Raw genomic sequence first — 16086 nt, forward strand, 5'->3', positions numbered from 1 at the left:
CCTCATCCTCCCTGATTGAACTGACCTCGTTATCTCTAGCTTGCTTGCTAGCATATATATACTGCCCCTGGAAATTTCCACCACATGCATCTGAAGAAGTGGGTATTCACCCACGAAAGCTCATGCTCCAAAACGTCTGTTAGTCTATAAGGTGCCACAGGATTCTTTGCTGCTGTAGCTAAATGTTTTTCAATGGTGGGAGTAGCTGTTTTCCAAATTAGCCAACAGGCCTCCAAAACCTTTGAAAGCATTGTTTTCCTTTTCATCTTGTCAGAGGTGAAGGGGCTTTTTGATTTGCCATTTGAAAGAGAACGCAAAGGCTTAAAAACAGCACAGTTAGGCAACCACACTCCCAGAGGGCAGCCTACAGTTTGACACCTCCAATTCCAACCCCTTCCCTCCGCCAAAAAAAGTTAGAAAATGATCTCCTTTCCCCTCAAGTCTACTCCCTCCTTTCTGAGGTGCAAGTGAACTTCGGTGTGAAAACTTTTAATGTTCCAGCTTCATATGACCAAAACCTGCAAACAGTGCCAAATTGTATGCTGTTACTGTACTGGAAAGTACATTCCATTTGGGACCGGTTAGATAATAAACTCATCATTTGTCTTTATTGCAAGGTTTCTGAAAGTGACAGGCAAATAGAAGAAAAGAAAAAACAATAGGTCTGTATTCAGCCATTGTGTGAATGCCACATATCCCTGCCTTTTGTGTTGTTAAAGGAGAATAAAAGGCAAGCAGCACTCCCTTTTTGGACACTGGAGAGTTTGGTTATCAGGTTTATTGGAGTGTATTATATTTATAGGAGGGTAAAAGTGTGCACAAAGGTTGAATGCATCCATTTCCCATTCTCAAAGAGTAACTGGCTTGTCAAGACTAGGATATATGGGCCCAGTTCTGCCCTCAGATATACAAGCATTACCACCAATTGATTTTAATGGGAACTGCATGAATATGAGAGAAAAATTGGGTTGCTTCTTTGTAGCAAAAATAATGTGCATTTCTACTATAGGTCTCTTCATTGTTCACTGGCCAAAAAACACCACACTGAAATTAAAAATGTTGCTGTTTAATATATATTACTGCTTTGCATTTCTTAAGGCCTCCCATCTAATATTATCTGAGTGCTTTACATACAAACATTAATGAATTAACCCACAATATACCACTCTGGAATGTAGAAATATTACCCCTGTTTTAAAGATGGGGAAACTGAGGTACTGTCAGGTTATAGTACTTGTCTCAGGTTGAGCACCAAAAATCTGAGCCAGAATCTTGATCTCCTAACTCCCAGCACTGCAGCTTTATCAATACTACACTTCCTTACATGTAAAAGATTCTGCAATTCCACAAGCACAAGACACTTCGTTTATATATACATTTAATTAAAAGGCTGGCTTGGATTGTTACTCTAATGACTGTGAAGGTCTATTACTTTAGAATAATAGTTTCATCATCATCTTTCCTCTATGTGCATCAGCTAGCAAAGAAATGCATGAACATGTACAGATTTTTAAGATTTTTTTATGGGGGGGGGACAAAGGGAGGGGGAAGCCAGAGATAGAGAAGGAAAGGATGGAAATAACCATATTTGTAGAATCTGAGGGTTGTAAACCTCTCAAACATTTGCAGGGTTCATAAAAGTAATTTCCATTCCCCCAAATTCTCCCATTTTAACCTATTTCTTCCCTATAAACACAATTCAGATAATGTAAAATGTCCTTTTTACCTCGCTATAATAAAACCCATCCTATGTATTATGGACAGTACAGTCCAACATGACATTCTCATAAAAAAACTAGGGAAAATGAGAGCTAGATTAAATTAGTACAGTATAAGGTGGGTGAAAAACTGGCTAAAAGATCATTCTCAAAGAGTAATTATCAACGGATCACTATAAAATGGTGAGAGTGTGCAGAAACGTATCTAGTGAGGTTTCACGGGGTCAATCCCTGCATCCGGTACTATTCAATATTTTCATTAATGACTTAGATAATGGAGTGAAGAGCATGTTTATAAAATTTGAAGATGATACCAATCTGGGAGGAGTTGCTAGCACTTTGGAGGATAGGATTAGAATTCCAAAAAAAAATGACAAATTGGAGAAATGGCCTGAAATCAACAAGATGAAATTTAATAAAGACAAGTGCAAAGTACTATATTTAGGAATTTTAAAAAATCAGGCACACAGCTACAAAATGGGGAATAACTGTCTAGGCAGTACTACTGCTGAAAAGGATCTGAGAGTTATAGTGGATCACCAATTGAATATGAACAATATGATGCAGTTACAAAAACGGTTAATATCATTCTGGGATATATTAATAGGTTGTATTGAAGACACATGATGTAATTTTCCTGCCTTACTCAGCACTGTGGGTAGGAGCCTCGGCTGGAGTACTGTGTCCAGGTCTGTGTGCCACAATTTAAGAAAGATGTGGACAAATTGGACAGAATCTATAGGAAAGCAATTAAAATGATAAAAGCTTTAGAAAACCTGACCTATGAGAAAAGGTTAAAAAAAACTGGGCATGTTTCGTCTTGAGAAAAGAAGACTTAGGGACGACCTGATAACAGTCTTCAAATATCCGAGGGCTGTTTATAAAGACCAATGATCAGTTGGCCTCCATATCCACCAAAGATAGAACAAGAAGTAATGTGCTTAGTGTGCAGCAAAAAAGATATTATGAAACACTGTCTAAGTATAAAGATATTTAAACTCTGGAATAGGCTTCTAAGGGTGGCTGTGGAATCCACAACATAGATTTTTAAGAAGAGGCTGGAGAAACACCTGTCGGGGTGGTCTAGGTTTACTTGATCCTGCCCCAGGGCAGTTGGGCAGGACTAGATGATCTCTTCAGGCCCCTTCCAGCCCTATATTTTCATCAGTTTATAAAAACTCTCCCCTGTCCCAATGCTAGGCTGTCACAAGTGGCATAGATGTTCTATGTGGGATATTCATTTTTCATTAGAATTTCTCTGTTCCTCTCTGCTCTTCCTCCACTAGTTCCTCTATATTTGTTTTTCATTCTGACCACTTTCTGCTTGAATTTCATCATTACATTCCCTCCCTCTTCTCTCAGTTCCCATTTTCCCTAAGGAACACAAAGCTTGTATCATTCAAGTTTAAATGGGCTGAAAATTAGGCACAAGTTCATTCACCCCTACTCTTTTATCATCAGCCCATCAAAAAAACAAATAGCTCTGTAACAGAACAACAAGTTCTCAGGTTGGTAACAAAAAGATGCTTCTCCTGCTCACAATAGCCTCAGCTACTCAGATGAGAGTCAAGCATTACAAACTCTCCAAGAAAGAGGAAATAGGCTCCTTAATTAGAATCCAGGTCATTAATTGATCCCAATAGATTTTTTTCATGCCCTCAATCAGCTTCACCTGGAGGAATCTGCCTCCACTCATGTAGTAAACAGATGGTTAAGGGTTAATGTCTCTTTTACCTGTAAAGGGTTAAGAAGCTCAGTAAACTTGGCTGACACCTGACCAGAGGACCAATAGGGGAACAAGATACTTTCAAATCTTGGTTGAGGGAATTCTTTGTTTGTGCTATTTGTTTGGTTCATTGTTCGCTCTTGGGGCTAAGAGGGACCAGACATACACCCCGGCTTTCCCAATCTATCTGAATCAGTCTTTCATGTTTCAAAATAGTAAGTAATAGCCAGGCAAGGCGGATTAGTTTTATGTTTGTTTCCTCAACTTGTAAATGTGTGTTTTTGTGGGAAGGATTTTTACCTCTGTTTGCTGTAACTTTGAATCTCAGGCTGGGGGGAGGGGGTGTCCCTCTAGTCTATATGAATCTGAGTACTCTGTAAAGCATTTTCCATCCTGATTTTACAGAGATAATTTTTATCTTTTCTTTCTTTAATTAAAAGCTTTCTTTTTAAGAACCTGATTGATTTTTCCTTGTTTTAGAATCCAAGGGATTGAGTCTAAACTCACCAGGGATTGGTGGGGGGAAAAGAGGGGTGATAGTTAATTCCTCCTTGTTTTAAGATCCAAGGAGTTTGGATTGATGTGAAGCCTCTCAAGGCAACCCAGGGAGGGGAAAGTTTGGGGGGAAAAAGGAGGGGGATGGTTAATTTCTCCTTGTTATAAGACCCAAGGGGTTTGGATTTGTGTTCCCCAGGGAAGGTTTTGGGGGAACCGAAAGTGTGCCAGACACTATATTCTGGCTGGTGGCAGCATTACCAGATCTAAGCTAGGAATTAAGCTTAGAAGGGCCCGTGCAGGTCCCCCACATTTGTACTTTAAAGTTCAAAGTGGGGGAAAAAACCTTGACAACTCATTACTGCTGAAACTATCTCAGGCAAGGGAAAAATCCCCTTCCCATAGCCCATGGACAGATATTAACACATGGCTCAGCACTGTGTTGGGTTTACATGTCTGGTCACAGGCAAAGAATGCTGCATTTTTTGGCTTTGTAATCTGCACATTCCTCTACTTTATAATTTACAAATCTCTAGCTGGTTATTATTAATTATTATTATTTTTATAGGTGGGGCTGGTAGCACTGCCTGTTATTAAGGTTGCCTGACTTTTCCATTGTAAGACCCTGTTTTCAGTTGCATACATCTCTGTGAAACTTTAACTGTTTGGGTTGCAATTTTCAAGGCTGGGTGTTTGTCTTTGGCATTTTTGGGGAATTCAGCTGTTTCTGAAAATGAAGCAAGGGAAAAATATGCTGTTTTGCCATGCTAAAAAATCCTTGAGATCTCTTTGGAGCAAGGACTTGAAATTTCGAAGTGAGTGGCCTTTCTTAAGGGATGTGCCTTTTGCATTCCTGTGAAAATCCGCCCAAGTGATAAGTTTTTGAAAAATCACAGTTTGCATATGCTCAACAGCAGCTAAAATCTCTGAATTCTGCCCTCACCGAGCATGCTTGAGCCTCTCAGCTCCTAGTGATGATCTAGAGTATGCACCAAAGCCATTCCCACAGTGAGACTGAGTATGATCCAACCCAGGGTTACATGGGAGAACCCGGACCTTTCCTGTAATGGCTGCTCCCCCTGCCCCTCTGGACAAGAGTGGGGCCAGGCACTGGAAGTCAGACCAGGGAGCGTCTGTTCTGTGCTCTCAATGGCCACACTACTTGCGCCCAGGCACTGTGAGGGAGGAAGTAATCTGATTCAAATGCAGAGGGGATAAACGTGGGACACGGGGGAAAGAACAAAGAGTCTGGTGAGACTGGGGCTGGAGAAGGGAGAGAAACTGGGACAGGGAGTTGGAGTGGGGGATCCTGGGACTAATTTGGTGGGAAAGCTGGGACAGGAGCCACAGAGGAAGAGGCTAATTGGTTGGGAGCTGTGGGGAAAAGAATGGGACTGGAAACTGGTGAGAGACCAAGAAAGGGGACTGTAAGTCATTTGGCTGATGGAGGGGGAATCGAGTTTGGACACAGCTTGGAGGGAGGCTGCGACTAGGAACCAGTGAAGGGAGATGGAAGGGATGAGACAGATCTGACAAGGAGCTAGGGTGCAGAGGGAGAACTGGGACAAAGAGCTAGGGAGTGGGTGAGGGAGATTGGATGAGGAGCCTGGGGATGAAGACTGTGACTGGGAACTAGTGAGGTGAGGGAAAGAGTTTGGATGAGAAGCCAGGAAAGAGAAACCGGGACTGACTGGACAAGGAGACTGGGGACAAGGAGCTGGGCGTGAGGGTGAGGAACTGGGACTGGCTGGGTGAATAGAGTCAGGGGAGACCGAGTTGTGGAATAAATTGAGACTCAGACAGTGAGTCTGGAGAGAGATCGGGACTGGCTGGCCAAGGAGACTGAGACTAAGACAAGAAGCCAAGTGTGCAAAAGAGGCAAAGCAGGGACAGGTTGGAGAGGGTGGGGCAGAAGGGGTCAGGCTTACAGGAAATAGGCAGAACAGTCTGTCCTCACTAGACATACTGCCTTCCAGAGCCTGGAATGGAAGCCAAGATTCCCAAGTCTCCCCTTTTCTTTGCTGTCAGCAAATATGTGCAAAAGTGAAACCCACTGGGAAAGTGTGTCTCTCATCCCCTTCTAGTGTTTGTCTATATACAGGATGGCAACCTACTAGTGCTATCATTTACTTTGTTAGCTAAAGTCTGTGCGGTGGATCTTCAGGTTCTAACCCTCTAATCACCCATGTGGGTATCAATATGATGTCACATTTTCTTTTTTCATTTTGCTTTTTTAAAATCTAGGAAAATATACACACAAATCTATGTTAGAAGAAGTTTATTAAGGTTGCTAAGTCACTCACTCAAAAATTAGGAAATGTCAGAATTAAAGTTGCCCAGGCAACCTTAATTCAGCTCCCTTGTGCATATGAAGTAGATGCAGTCTTTAATTACATGATCACATACTATTTTTTCCTACAGTACCCCACCTCATTTAGTGCACAAGATGGTCCAGTTCTAGATCTGGAGCAGGGTTTTGTAATTAAGGAGGCTGTTATCTGTAGGACCCCTGCCTCATTTGTTGTTAAAGCTGGAAGATTGTAGTGAACAAGGCAGGAGCCTGCAGGAAGAGAAATAGGAGGTCTTATGCTAAATGCGGCCTTGGAGAACTCTGTTCTTGCCTGTGTCACAGGGTTCCTGAGAAATGCTAAACAAGTCACTTAAATCAAATTTGTCATTTTCTGGGTGCCCAATTTATGGTTCTGGGGCCTGATTTGCAGAAGTGCTGAACAGTGCAGGGCAAATAAATGATTTTTCAGTTTGGGGGCTCAACCAAAATATATGGAAAAAATGGGTTTGATTTGAACCCATATCAATTTTTTTTGAATTTTTTTGTCAAATTGAAAATTTGAAAAATATTTCTTTTGAATAGACCAAAAATATTTTGGTCAACCGAAACCAATTTTTTTTCCAAGCTTTTTGGTTCAATTTGGACATTTTTGGGTGGTTTTCACGTGTGTGTGTGTGTGTGTGTGTGTGTGTGTGTGTGTGTGTGTGTTTGTGTGTCCTAAAAAATTGGTCAGATTTCAAAATAGAATGCTGTTTCAAAATCAAAAAGCCAAAATGAAATTGTTCAAAACAGTCAAAGAAAAATGTTTGGACTTTTTTGATTTTTCCCCATAGTTCTTTGGCTGAAACTATTAGTCAAATTTGACCCAAATCTGCAAATTGTTTTGGAGCCCCCCAAAAGCATTTTTCAGCAAAAACGTTATTTGCTAAAAACATTTCACCCAGCTCTAGTGTTGAGCACTCAGAATTGCAACTTCAAGGTCAGCAGGAGCTATATTTGAACATATTAAATTCTATATACTGCTAAGTACCCTGAAAAATCAGGTCCTAGGAGTCTGAAATGGGAACCCAAAATTAGTGGACACTTTTGACCTTAATCTCTCTGTGTCTCATTTTCCCATGTATAAAATGATGGTAATGCCAACCCCACACCTCACAGTGGGAGGCTGTGAAAATAAATTAATTAGTGTTCAGGAAGTACTTGGATACAAGAATGATGAGCATCATAGGTAAGCTCATGAGGAAATTAATAATTCTGACTTCAGAGCAGAGTTTGAATAGTGTGCAGTAAAGCAGGCATGGGGCCCCAAACTGAGCAAAGAGGATAAAACAAAATATTGAATAGCTGCTCATTAAATGAGCACTATCCATCCTGTGCACAGAATAAGGCTGGAGTCCTGCAGAAAAAATAATATGTGATCAGGTGATTAAAGACTACGTCATAATACAAAAGCACAAGGGGGCCAAATGAAGGTTGCACTGGCAGAGCCTAACTTTTGACTGCTTGATTTTACAACCTGAATAATGCTCTTTTAACACAGCATTTTGTGTGTAATTATTTATACAGTTCCACACAGTAGGTGTGCATGATGCTTTGCAGATATATAAAACTGACCAATCCTTGCCCCAAGGAGCTGGCATGCTGACACCAAACAAAGAATGGGAAAAGAGAGGGTATGGGAGGACAGGAGTAACAACTGTGAGAGATCATAAGATGTGTTTATTGCTATGTATGCAACATTTTAACTTCTCTGCGGTTTACTTATTATTCATGTAATACTATATATTAAAATTTTGTGAGCAGGTATGTGATAAGATGCTAACCAAAATAAGTCAGTTGCAAAGAGGGATATTAAGGAAGAGAGTTAGGCTGAAAGAGTGTTCAGGGTCAATGCTTAATGATGCTTACAGTCATTTTTTCTATTATGCTAGACTCTGAGGCCCCCAACTGAAACCAGGAGAACGTTGTGCTAGGCACTGTGAAAACACTTAGGCATAGATGTACCCTCTAGCTCTGCTTGAGATGCTACCTAAAAATAGCAGTGAGGCCAGGGTAGTATGGTGGCAGCTTGGGCTAGCCAACTGCGTACAACTGCCCAGACCCCTGGGTCTAGCCTGAGCCGGCACTCGTGCTACACTGGCTGCACTCCTATTTTAAGTATACTAGCTCAAGCAGAGCTAGCACAGGTATGTCTACGTGAGCTGGGAATCACATCTCCCAGCTTCAGTGTAGCCATACCCATAGCAAGAAACAAGCTTTGCCCCTAAGAGCTTACAATTAAAAGAGACAAATCATGAGAAGGAAACCAGAGGGAAAAGAAAGGTGAAGTGACTTGCCCAAAGTCACACAGCAAGTTGATGCAGAGGCCAGAATAGACTGAATTCCCAGTCTAGTGCTCTACTTAACCCCAAAACAGACATGAAATTACATTTTTGAAAATTAGGGACCCGGCAAGCTGCTCATTGTGCATGGGCAAAGCCCTATGAAGGCAATAGGACTCCAGCATGGGCACCTGGCAGAGCTGGGTGAAATTTTTTGTCCAAAACCTTTTTCCTGCCAAAAATGCAGATTTGGTGACACTAAAACATTTCACAAATTTGTGTCAGTATCAGTGAGCTATTCCTTTTGAAAAAGAACAAAGCTGATAAAAAGAAAGAAACATTTTGTTCAGACATTTTTGAAAATAAAGGTTTGGTTCAAAACCACTTTTTATTTAGAAATGTCCTTTGAAAACATGTTAAAACGCTTGAAATCAAAACAAAATGTTTTGTTTGACCCCCTATCTTTTTTTTCCTATTCACCAGAAATTTCAAAAGACTTCATTTTTGGGTTGATCCAAAAATTTATCCTCCTCCCCCTTCCAATTTTTTGGAATTGCCAGGGAAACAAAAAATCTATTATTTGCACAGCTCTGGTCATCTGCTGGAGCAGCTCGCAGGATTTGGGGTCTTACTTTGAAATCTCTCTGCCCTGCATATTATGCGTAGTACCCTATAAGACCTTCTATTTGAGAAAACTTCGTTGGAGACACAATTGCTGTAGTCATTGTCAGTTCTGAAAGTGTGAAGATAGCTGTACATGTCATTTCATATCTGACAATAGATTTATGCTTGTAAACACATATGTCTACTGCATACTAAGAGCCAGATTTTGCCTTTGAATGCACACATGGTTTTTACTGACTTACATAGCATCTGATGGGCAGACTCGGATTGTAATTCTCTCCTGTGATTTTCAAAGGCTGGCATGCATTTCAGTTGCACTTTCTCAGAGTTTAGTCATACATCCCTTATGATAATAAATAAATAAACTTTTAATTTTTAAAGCCACCCATGCCTAAAGGCCCCTGGAAGCCTTAACGAAATGAATTAAAAAATATAATTTGCCAAAAGTAGGCAACATCGCAGAATACCCCCTGGAGCATGAGCTAAGCATTATGTGGGACTCATTAGCTTATGTAAACACTTTGGACCTGATTTTCACTTACTCATAGGCTCTCTACTGCACTGGCAGTGCAGACGGGCCTTAAAGTGAGTGAATTTAATTTACTCCCACTTCCAGAACAGTGTAAAGTGACTTCGGTGCAAATGAGACTCAGACCTTTTCTTTCTGTAATAGGTCTGTTTTCCTAGAAATTACTTATTTTGTAAGTAACTAAAGCCTAGCGTTTAGTCAACTTTATAATGATTAGTAAAAATAATACAAAATGTTTAGAATCTCCTGTAACAGCCTTTACAATCAGTTTTCAAATACTGGGCCAAACTAGTCCCTGGTGTAACTGTACTGGGCTCAATGGAGTTCAGAACCAGAGATGACTCTGTCCCATTCTTGCTAACTGGTGCACTTTCATATAACACGAAACTAATCGGCTCCTGGATTATTAAAGTGAATTAAAAAAAATGGCATTTTACACCACATATTACTTGTTCTTTATGGCAATTACACGCTTTCCAGTTTATTTTATTTTATTTTATTTTAAAGTTGAGCTAGATCCTAATATCTGGAACTGGTAGAAATGTAGCAAGAATTCATGAACTTCATGCATTGTTTTCTACTGGAGCTCCAATGCTCAAGGAACAGAAATATAAGAAAGTATAACTTACTGTAAATGTTCATACAAAACTCTACTTTGACTTCACCAGGAGTTCAGCTCCCAGATGGAGGAAAGGGGATTGTGTAGAAGGCTGATTTCTACAGTCCCTGTTCATCTAAGGAACTACATAAAATCCCAAAGTCTTCACCTGACTTTACTACATAGGCAGTGGATCTGCTATGACACAGAAGGCTTGAAAATGACATGCTGTAAATTTGCCTGCAGTGCTCAAAACTGACTCAAATTCAGATCACGAACCTAAGATTTTAATACAAACATGTATTTAAAAAATAAAACAAACTTATTTATTTTCTTTCCTAAGGAGTAGTTTTTTGAAGACTTAAGGAGTTGACCTCAAGGGCAGTAAAAATGGCATTGTTTTCAATACTAGTTTGTTTGCAAACAGGTTAAGAGCGGAGTTGGAATTCACATACTGTAGGAGAGAACACATCAGTTTAAAAGATTTTGCTATCGGCATCTCTGGTACCGCAGCATCAGCTGCTGTTGCCGTAGTACTAAAACCTATTACAGATTTTAGGCTCCCACAGGGCCCTAACGTTGATCTGAAGTGATTTCATACTCACAGGAAGTGAATTAAAAAAAATAAAAGGTAATATATGCAAAAAACACCCACAATGTGCTAATTCAACATGAGGACTGAGATTTTTACATGGACAAAAGTTAGCAAATTTTAAGTGATATTTCCCACATGATCCATAACTTACACCTCTTTCTTATGTATAACATTTCCTAAAATTTTCTATAATCATAACTTTATTGTCATCTTTATGTGGATCAGAGGCAAAGCTGAATCCAAAACGAGAGATGTTTTTGCCTTACAGTGAAGTGAAAATTAAGGCAGATGTTGACTTTCAAGCTGTGGTATGTGGTGTTTTAATGGCATGCGATAGGTCTTTCACTTTATTGGGAAGCATGAAACATGCCATCAAATGCTGCAAAATACTTTGCACTGATTAGGAATGCTATATTAGTGGGCTATGCTGTGGTGTATTTTGTGCTTCAAAGTCACAATTCTGATATGAAATTTGGGGATGAGTAAGGAGTGTTTGTGGTAGTGAAGACTGTAGTTACTTTAGGGCAGTGTATACAACAGCCTAGATATGCATATTTTATCTAATCAGTTTGATCCTTGCTGTTTCAAGTGAAGATGGCTTATGCCTCTCATGAGGCCTGATACAAAGCTTACTGAAATCAGTGGGACTCTTTCCACTGACTTCAATGGTGTTTGGATCAAGTGTTTAGTGCTAATCATACTTATTATGCTAGTCTATGTCATCCTCCATAAAGAAATTATTAGGGGATCTATAGTGGATTATACAGCAAGGAAAAGCCACATGGAAGACAGAGTTAAAAAGACATCTGTAGGGGTCTTGACATCAATCGGAACAGGATGAGGCCCAGAGTCAGATTTAGGGATTAAATATTGACTGCAGGTCAATTTATCCCCTACTTCAAGTTTTGCCTCAGAAATGTGTGGAAGGAGATAATTAGGGCAATGCTACATGCTCTTTTGAAGGTACAGTAGATTAGATACTAAACAGAGGGAGCACAGGCTTTGTGTCGAACAAGTAGTAACAGGTTTTTTCCCCCCTTGAATCTTGCAGTATCACACAGAGTAGGTGCCCTTCTGTGCGTCATTTTGGATCACCTCCTTGCTGGTGGCGTAGCTCCCTTTGATTTCCGGTTTACATCAGCAGAGCACAAAGAACTGATTTTTCTTTCATAGATTCATAGATTCTAGGGTCAGAAGGGACCAATGTGATCATCTAGTCCGACCTCCTGCACAAAGCAGGCCACAGAACCCTACCCATCTACTTCTATAACAAATCCCTAACCTATGCCTGAGTTATTGAAGTCTTCAAATTGTGGTCTGAAGACCTCAAGCTGCAGAGAATCCACCAGCAAGTGACCCATGCCCCACACTGCAGGGGAAGGCGAAAAACCTCCAGGGCCTCTGCCAATCTTCCCTGGAGGAAAATTCCTTCCCGACCCCAAATATGGCGATCAGCTAAACCCTGAGCATGTGGGCAAAACTCACCAGCCAGCACTCAGGAAAGAATTCTCTGCAGTAACTCAGATCCCATCGCATCCAACATCCCATCACCAACCACTGGGCATACTTATCTGGCGATAATCAAAGATCAATTGCCAAAATTAGGCTCTCCCATCATACCATCCCTTCCATAAACTTATCAAGCTTAATCTTAAAGCCAGATATGTCTTTTGCCCCCACTACTCCCCTTGGAAGGCTGTTCCAGAACTTCACTCCTCTAATGGTTAGAAACCTTCATTTAATTTCAAGTCTAAACTTCCTAGTGTCCAGTTTATACCCATTCTTTCCAGTTCCACCATTGGCTCACTATGTGACTTTTGGCAAATAAATAGAAAAGTCAGTTTCACTTGTGTCTGCAATCAGTTTCCAAGTTCTCATGTATGAGCTGAGTGCTGCGATATTTGGGCTGAAGAAACTGCAGGAAAATATTTATTTGTCTAAAAAACATTATTTCCTTGGTTGGCAGTGTTGCTGTAAATATGCTGATCTGCAATAAAATTACAGCCCTTCCCTCATACATTATCGCTGCTGCAGAATTAACCAGACTATGACACATAATTATTTCAGCCTTCACGGAGAAATCAGCCCTGAAGAGCAGCAGAATTTTGCAAGAAATTACAAATTAAAACAAAAAAGTTACTTCTGCCAGTTGTTACAAGCACATGATCTTAGGGCGTTTTGGCACTAAATATTTTCATTAGGATGAGCCCTTAGGTGTTTATTTGGCATTGGGTTATGAAATAGCAACAAAAAGTAGAAGCTGGCTTTGCTAAATGCTTTCCTATAAGAAAGGCAAATGAGGTTTTTTTAGACTATTTTACAAGTGGGACTTACCTCTGGTGAGCATTTCCAGAATCGTTGCTATCGCAGGAGGTATTCCTCACAGAGCACAACTCTGCTGCGTAAGTTCCATCCCTTTCAGTATTGTCCTCCTGACCATTCACTGGCTTGTCTTTCAGTTTCATATTGTCATTTTGTGAATCCAAAGATACGACATCAGATGGAGAACTCACAACACCTGAGTCTTCAGTGGTGTCTTCTGATGCAAAACAGCTGCTTACTGATGTTGTCTCCTCTACCTCTGATAGTTCCAAAACCATACCATCCACAACACAAATATTATCATCTACAAGCTGCAGGCTCTCTGAATGAAATACAGTAAAGATAGTTAGCTAAAAATCACTGCTCATGCTTAGATAACTGAAAGAACATAGAGTGAAATCCTGGATCCACTGAAGTTAATGGGAGTTTTGCCACTGACTTCAATGGGTCCTGGTTTTCACCCTTGACATAAATACTAGCTTGACTGGAAATGAATGGAAATGCCACCAGAAACACCAGACCAGAAACAGAAGACATTTGATAAAGATGACCTGCAAAAGGACAAAAAAATGGGGACTTTGCCTATCTTTGCTTCCTGAAAGGTGGTTCTCTTCCTGAATACCCCCTTCAACATTATTTTCCTTACCATTTTTCCTTTAGAAATGTCAGCAAACTCAAGTCTGTCTCTGTTTACTCTGAAGAACTTCTTGGAGAATTATAGGAGTGGAAGCTTTCTGCTCCTTCAAACAAAGGGGCAGAGCTATGTTAATCTTTAACAAAGAGAACTATATTATTATTAATTATTATTATTATTATTAAGAACAGAAAACCCCAACATTTCAGTTTTATAAAGAAGCAACAGGGAACACACACAATAGTTTTCCTTTTGCAAGTCAAACTTTAATCTTGTAAAACATGTAAATAATGAGACTTTTAACAGACACAGTATAACTGTTAACTCAGTACTTCAATTAATTTCCTGTGCTTTTTTCCCCTTCTTTAAGTGAAATATACAATTTTTGATTCCCCCAAAGATATATACAAATTTGGGCTCCATCCTGCAATTTATTCATGTAAGGGGAACTCCCACTGATGTCAACAGTTTTGATGATGGATTGGGGGCAGATTCGAGTCCCAAACAGATTTATTTCAACAAAAGGAATTATTATTATATTTATAGACATTAGATAAAAATGTCTGCTATGACTTGATCCTACAGACATTTATAATTGTGCTGAACTTTAATTATGTGAATACTCTCACTGGTGCCAATGGGTCTACAATGATGGATAAGATCAAGCACATGCTTAAGTGTTTCCAGGATCAGAGCCCAAGACTTACAAATAATATACGATCCGCAAATCAGTAAGAAGAATACAGACAAAAAATTATTGAATTTGTTTTGTTACATTTTGAGCTGCAGTATATTATTCCTGAGGGTTTTAAATATCTATTAGTCAACTGGGCACCACTTTGTGTAAGGAAAAAAAGATGTATCATCAAAATGGAGCTTTAAATAAAATATTTATTTTAAAAAGATTTATCTTAGCAATGAAGCTTCAAATAGCATTTAAATCAAATCAAACCAAAATTCTCCTTGGTTGAGTTACGCAATGTGATTAAATACTGAAATTGATCTCTGACAGCAGAAACAATAAAATCCATAGGGTTACAAGTCATGATTAAAGCTATAAGTGCTGTCAAAACGTATTTATGATTGAGGCTGCTGCAAAAACTCTACTGCAAGTTTGAGGGGGATGTTACTCAGTTTTGTTGACCTTATTTTCTATGATGCTAGCTCTCATTTTTCACATTTAATCAAAGATTTTATTCTATTTAAAAATCCTGTTAAAATAGTCTTAAAAATAAATAAGAAGCAGTACATTGATTATGGTATGGTCATGATATAGGAAAGTGTTTAGAAGAGCATCAACACATGCACAGATCTGAGAATAACCACAGTACATAATCACCAACACTGAGAAAGGATAACATGACCAGAAAACACACAATAAACAAACACCACCATACTGTTTGTGCTGCTTGGTTTTCAATTACTTTTAAAAATACAATTATTAAAGCTATAGTAAGAGAAGAACAGATCACAGTGGAATACATTATAGTGAAGTAAGAAAGCAATTTAAAGAATGAAGCAATGCACAATGCAATATACCTTGATGCATGAAGTTCTGTATGTTACAATAAAATGACTACATCTATTGCCACAAACATGCCATAAATAAGTCCAATATGCTGTTGCCAGAGCTGTGCATGCTCAGTTTGCTGCTCTAGCACAGCTGGCTGGAGTGATCCCTGCAATATGTGTCTGCCTGTGGAATTCTCCCCTTCCTCCTGTATCTCCCAGCACCCCTACCTTTCCTCCCCCCCCAGCAAATGTCTCCTGATGTGGAGAAATGGGTCTGAGATCTCCACTTGCCAATATCATCCAGCAAGTTGCCCAGTTACAGGAAATGTCTTGAGATCCCCAAAGCTCCTACGCCATACACTGAAAAACAAAATAAATACTCCTCCTCCAAACCGCTAAGCCCAAGTGAGAATTGAAACCAGTGTGTAAGCCTTTGACTCCTACAGGCACACGTTTCAATGTGAGGGCTTCCCCATGGTCATTAAACTGCAGTTCTGTTCTGAAAAGTGACAGTGTAAAATGGCACCTTCCTATTCAACAAGGAAGGAGTAAGGATATGATTGAAGTTGCTTCTAAAAGAAAAAAACCCAGATGCTTGTTCCTTTCTTCCTCTTATCACACCACTCCCAACAAAACAGCAAATATACGGCCACATCCTGACATCCTTACTCAGTGGAAACTGCCACTCAAGTCACAATTATAGACTGAGTAAGGACTTCAGG

The 16086-nt window shown here is 39.8% G+C and overlaps 1 protein-coding gene across 4 annotated transcripts in view; it reads right to left on the reverse strand.

Moving 5' to 3' along the window:
* The window catches only part of COBL (cordon-bleu WH2 repeat protein), a 241224-nt gene that overhangs the window by 22379 nt on the left and 202759 nt on the right, over positions 1–16086 (reverse strand). For all 4 annotated transcript variants that reach the window (XM_050937664.1, XM_050937665.1, XM_050937663.1 and 1 more), the window contains one exon: positions 13231–13540. In XM_050937664.1, the coding sequence (XP_050793621.1) occupies positions 13231–13540 (310 nt within the window). The remainder of the gene's footprint in view (positions 1–13230; positions 13541–16086) is intronic.

Source organism: Gopherus flavomarginatus, chromosome 2 (genome assembly GCF_025201925.1).
Source record: "Gopherus flavomarginatus isolate rGopFla2 chromosome 2, rGopFla2.mat.asm, whole genome shotgun sequence".
Taxonomy (NCBI): Eukaryota; Metazoa; Chordata; order Testudines; family Testudinidae; genus Gopherus; species Gopherus flavomarginatus.